The 5,576-nt window shown below is 36.7% G+C and overlaps 1 protein-coding gene across 1 annotated transcript; it reads right to left on the bottom strand.

The window, feature by feature from the left end:
• Positions 1-595: 595 nt before the first annotated feature.
• On the bottom strand, positions 596-3,942 carry LOC137397313 (uncharacterized). Its single transcript, XM_068083602.1, has 9 exons — positions 3,639-3,942; positions 3,158-3,370; positions 2,841-3,065; positions 2,481-2,697; positions 2,168-2,372; positions 1,603-1,835; positions 1,330-1,516; positions 1,048-1,213; positions 596-915 (listed from the first exon to the last, which is right to left on the bottom strand). Exons 1-9 carry the CDS (start codon positions 3,940-3,942, stop codon positions 596-598), a joined length of 2,070 nt encoding a protein of 689 aa, XP_067939703.1.
• Positions 3,943-5,576: the final 1,634 nt, after the last annotated feature.

Below are 5,576 nucleotides of genomic sequence, written 5' to 3'. Positions count from 1 at the left end.
ATGTCAATATGGTCGACGCAACAAACTGAGAAATTTGTCTTTAAAGTTGATGGATTGAATTTTAAACAGTATACTTTGTTGACGTTTTGGAAGGTCATAGCAACCACACGCTACAGACATGACATTTTCATGAATATTGCGATCTATAGGGAAGAGAACATGGCGAACGATATGAAACGGGTCCCAATGACGTCACATGAACTCGAATACATGAAACAGGGGGTCAAGGTCACATGTTGTGTCATTGGAAAAGAACACATTAATACACAGTAAAGGAGCTATTATTAAATTGTGTTGCACATTGAACTGATGATTTTCAGCATAACAATGATGCAAATGTATCAGTGTTAGAATAATCACCCAATTCACTCACAGAACTTTTACGGAGATGAATGAGTTAGCGCCTTTAGGGTACGCGATTCAGGGCCTCTGAGCCAGGGGAGACAATTTGAGATGAATGTTACCTGTTTGTCAGGTAAATTAAGTTTAAGTTAAAGTAAGTTAAATTTTATAAAAATATTATCAAAACAACATGAAAATAATATAATAATATAATATAAACAAAAAAATAAAATAATAGCACCTCTGCTGCTGTCTATGATTGATTTTTACGTTTCCGTATCGGGGTGGTAGAGCTAGCCTTAGTAGACTTTTTAGCAGTCTTTTTAGATTCTGCAGTCGTTGAAGCAAACATATCGAGCTGTGAAAGCTGTTGAATGGGCGCTGGGCACACGATATCCCTTTTGCTCTCATCACAGAACTCTCTGATTTCCTTGAACAGATATTTCTGACGTTCAACACTCAGACCAGGCGGCGGAATGATTACGGGCTGCCCTGACCTGGCTGACTCTGGAGACATAAGCTGTATGTCCTCACTCTCCAAGCTATTGGCATGCTTTTTCACTCGGACACTGCCTGCAGCAAAACAATGATTACTGCACACACTGTCTATTCGTATTATATTAATTGGACAACATTATTGAATTTCTCTGTCGTACTTAAAAAGACAAAATTTAGTATGGTTAAAGAATACCAAATAAATTATACCTAATCTTTCCGCCGACAAGATAAACTGGTGGTAGCTCTTAATTTGGCTGATCCTTTTGCTTTTTGAATGAAGAAATCCGCTCCAGTCCTTTATTGGAACGAGCGCATTGCCATGATCATCCATGACAAGCTGGGCATGATTTATGCGAGCCGAGCCATTTACTACCTAATTAAATAAAACTCAGATTAGGAAACCAAGAACCATTAGATAGTTTGTGTATAAATAGCGCATGCAAGATTTGCAAATTCTTATTTCACTAATTGACAAAATGAGAAACATACCTCAGCTATATCGGAAAGAGAGGAAACTCTGTTAGTTCTGTATTTCTTTTTTAGCAGACCAAAACAGTAATCGCAGCTGAACTTCGTGTGACCCGCGACAAGAAAATTCAGCTCAATCTCCTTGTGCAGCCCGTTTGCAACACGCCAAGCCAAGTACTGTATCACTGCGTTGTTTTTATTTTGGCCACTAAAAAGGGTTTGACATATATAATTTTATCAATACATTTTCAATACAAGCATGAAACTTCAAAACATTGGTTGTAGTTTGCATACCAACAGTTGTCAGCGTGAAACAAAGCTTTCTCTTCACCGAGGCCATAAGTCTCTAAATAGTGATGAATATAAGATATGACGCTGTTGGCTCCTTTTGTCGCACAAGCAGCCTCATCTATCAGATAGTTCACTTGGGCAGGGAAGGTGTCACAGACCACCCCAAATAGCGCACACTTCCGAGGGGTTTTGAAATAGAGTGGCCCAGGTTGCTGTGGGTCGGCAGGGTAGTGGACCTAAGAATTAAACAAAAAAAAAACATTTTTTGCTCTTTATAGGCTTGCAAGTACACTGTACATTTACTATTTTCATTCTTAAATGTATATTTTTATTTATAAATTTGATTGTTTTTATAATTCTTATTTAGCATTTGCAATTGCTAATTGCCAATTGCTAAAACTCAGCAATGTTTATACTTGAAACACTACATTCATAACCTTATAACCTTGTAATAGTCGAGTAATTATTTTTATATATTGGGCTCTGTGTGTTTTTGATGAAAATAAAAGATGAGATTTGCGTTTTGTAACAAGCAACAAAAAATGTTTAAAAAAATGTTTTGACCTACCTGCTGTGCATAATCAAATCCGTAGTGAGCAATGGGAGGTCCAGTAAGAGGAGTGTTGGCACCGAGCTTCAAACCTTGTGTAAGATATTGTCGTGATGACAGGATGCACTCATTAAGGTATTCGCGTGCCTGTCTAGCATGTTCCAGGTGAATCCGCTGCTGATCGATCTCTGCAGCTCGTTTATGTAACGGTTGGTTTGCAGATCTGTTGTGACAAACAATAACGAAAGGTAGTGGGCAGTGTGCAAGAACACTTGCCAGAATATTCAATATGCTCAAATATCACCAAGACTCAAACTGTAAACGCACATACCTCAAGTATGCCATGTTGTTTTTCTGGCAGAGCCAACACAGATCTGTACTTGGTTTGGTGATGATAAGGTAAGGCCGAAGCTCCTTCCAGATTGCTCTGAATGTCGACTTACACTTGAAGTTAAGCATAGCCTGCTGACACTTTTGCTTATAGAGCTCATATATTGACTCGACTGTGAAGCTGCTAGGCAGAATCTTTAGTTCCTCACGTCGAAACCCTATTGGAATGTTTTGATGAATACTGTTCAACGTAGCTCTGACACTATAAATGACTTAAGTTAACTAATTGCAAAATAAAAAATAATCGTAATTAAGCTTTAAAAGCATTTTATTTTAAAATTTTAAAACATAGTTGGCTTACCTGAAACTCGGCCTGGAAGGTCAAGAGAGTGAATGGAGGTGATGTGGTCTAAGAAGTCTGCAATGCTCTTACTATCATCTGATGTGACAGCCCTCTTATTCCTACCTTGGTAATTGAAACTCCTTGGTACAGCTCCTTCTGTCCTATAGTGTCGTTTCAGTGTTTGAAACGTATTTTTCCCAATTCCGTTGAGGAAAAGAAATGTTTCCCGGCATATTTTCTGACCTACATACCAGAAAGCATTATGTAGCGGTGTGAAATCACAATAACAGCTTTCGATCACAGATTTTCCACAGTAACATCAAAAAACATCCTACCTTCGTGAGCAAAGTTGCAGCGGTCTCGCTCTCGCTGCATCTCCTTGTGTTTATGCTTTTTGCCAGTTGTCTCTGACATGTCAATTATGGCTGAAATCTTCCCAAGAATGATAAGATCTCTGCTCTCCTTGGCTAGTGATTGGTTGACTGTGCGAATCATGCGTATATTTGACACTTCAAACCGTGCAATGCAGCCACATGTCGGTTTACACCCTTAAAAACAAAAACAACTTGTAAGCTTAACAATTATCAGTCAGGTCATTGACGGTGCTAGCTGATTAAAGGTAAATATGAATTCATGACACTAAATACATGTATCACACTGAGTGTTAGATTGGTAAGGGAAAAAAAGGTTGGTCGTTTACACCGAACTGTGGAAGAAGATAATAATACTACATAATAATAGGCCTACTAATAAGATAATACATAATAAAATAATACTCACAATAATACATTCAATACTTTTTTAGAATACACCTACCTGCTTGCAGTAGGTACTCATCATCACTGAGATGAAACTCTACATCTGCTGGCAGAGCTGTACCTGTATCATCTGAGCACGGCTGAGCAGCATTATTTGTAGAAGATGTCTCTAAATTACGACTGTCATCCACAAAACTCGGCTGAAAATTCCCATCTAACCCATCGTTCTCAAGATCTAAATCGATCTCACTGCTTCCAGAATCACTATCACTTTCTTCTCTACATTGTAAATCTAAATAATCTGCATCTACCTCCTCAAATTCTCTCCAAAAATCACCACCGTCGACATCGCGGTAAGACATTTTAAAATACGATACGCAGACCGAATAACCGGAAATGAAAAATCGCCATTTTTATCGTCCTTAGCAACCACTTTAAAGTCTGCAAAACAGTCTAATTAAGCATCCTAGCCAATCAAACGCCTCAGAAATCAATTCCTGACATACTATTCGCCCTAGAAAGTTCATGACCTCAAAACACAAAAGTCTGAGCCGCATGGACAAGTTTCACTTTGAGAGCCTATTGTGCGCTATATGAAATGCCGCGTTTGTATTGAAAATGATACGAGCCGTCACATATATATAAATCTCCAAGTTTGTCGTAATGTGTTGTACGTTATCTTCTGTTTAAATATTTGCCTGCCCGGCTATAGCTACTAAAATATTGGAAATGAGATCTCACATCATTCTGGATTTGAACTCGCGAAGATTGTAACCGCAGGTTTGTAATCCAGCTGTCCAACCACGAGTCTACGAAGGCTCTTACAACACATACACATAGTCATCACTATATATTGTATACATCCTTCTCCCTTTTATTCACACGCTATTAACTAATACTTTATGAACTCTATTACCTCTATGAAACATGATACTTTTTATCATCGCCGCACTCGGGCTAATTCATTTTCCGCCAAACAACATCAACAAACATTTTTCTCGAAATTAAAATTTGGCGATTTATCGATTATTTGGCGATTATCTCAGCTCAGCATCATCCGTTATAGTAAAAACGGATTCGCAAACGGATAGTTGAATGAATTTTTTTTTAAATATTGCTAAAATGCATACTAAAACTTCCTACATGTAAACTTCCTATGTTTTAGTAAGCTAAATTTATATGTTAGATTCAGCATTTATGTTACACGTCTGTCTTGAAGGTAAGAACTCATAGCACATTGTAATATCACCTCTTCTGGCAGATCAAAAACACAAAATGCACTAAAGTTGTTGTAGTTAACTATAGTTACTAACATTAACATATTGTATTGCGAGTATTGTTTAATGTTGATGAATTTGAAGATTTTTATTAGGCATTGACTGCATTAGATAATTACTATAGGTTTCTATACCACTGTATACGCCAATACATGTACATTATTTTCGTCTTAAGATGCCAACACTGAAACAAACTAAAATCATATAATTGTATGCCAAAGGATTTTTTATTGTAATCGTAGCAAAACAGACTATATTTAGCCAATACTTGGTAATGATTTTATATTTATATAGCACCTTTACAGTTTTGTTTTTCTTTCCTAATTTATTTCAACAAAACGCTTCTTTTGTGATATGGAACTTAAAAGTTGCAGTCGTTTGAAAAAAATTTGAAATTCTTTACAAATGTTTTTTCTCTTAATTCATTTGAACTGCACAAAAACCACTTTTCTCATGATATGAAGTTTAAAAGTTAAAATGGTAAATGCTGTATGTGTTAAATAAAAATAAGTTTTTTTGTTCGAAGACTTTTTTATTACCCGGGCAACACCGGAAACGCATCTAGTTGCACATAAAAGCCAGGGTGGCTGCAAGCTACAGAAAAATTATCAATGAGTACATTATGTTTTTGATACACCATTGCTAAATATAGTTAGAAATTAAAGATATGCCTTCAAATTTAGAATAAAATGAAAAAATGGAAATCTCCAACAAATTTC

This window comes from Watersipora subatra, chromosome 5 (genome assembly GCF_963576615.1).
Source record: "Watersipora subatra chromosome 5, tzWatSuba1.1, whole genome shotgun sequence".
Classification (NCBI taxonomy): Eukaryota; Metazoa; Bryozoa; class Gymnolaemata; order Cheilostomatida; family Watersiporidae; genus Watersipora; species Watersipora subatra.
This window is presented reverse-complemented; position numbering and strand designations above follow the sequence as displayed.

Excerpts from the sequence above, each read along its gene's own strand:
- LOC137397313 (XM_068083602.1), bottom strand. The coding sequence starts at position 3,942 with ATGTCTTACCGCGATGTCGACGGTGGTGATTTTTGGAGAGAATTTGAG. Across the intron at positions 1,836-2,167 it reads GATTTGATTATGCACAGCAG|GTCCACTACCCTGCCGACCC; the intron begins GTAGGTCAAAAC and ends TTTAATTCTTAG. Across the intron at positions 1,517-1,602 it reads TTTCACGCTGACAACTGTTG|TGGCCAAAATAAAAACAACG; the intron begins GTATGCAAACTA and ends AACCCTTTTTAG.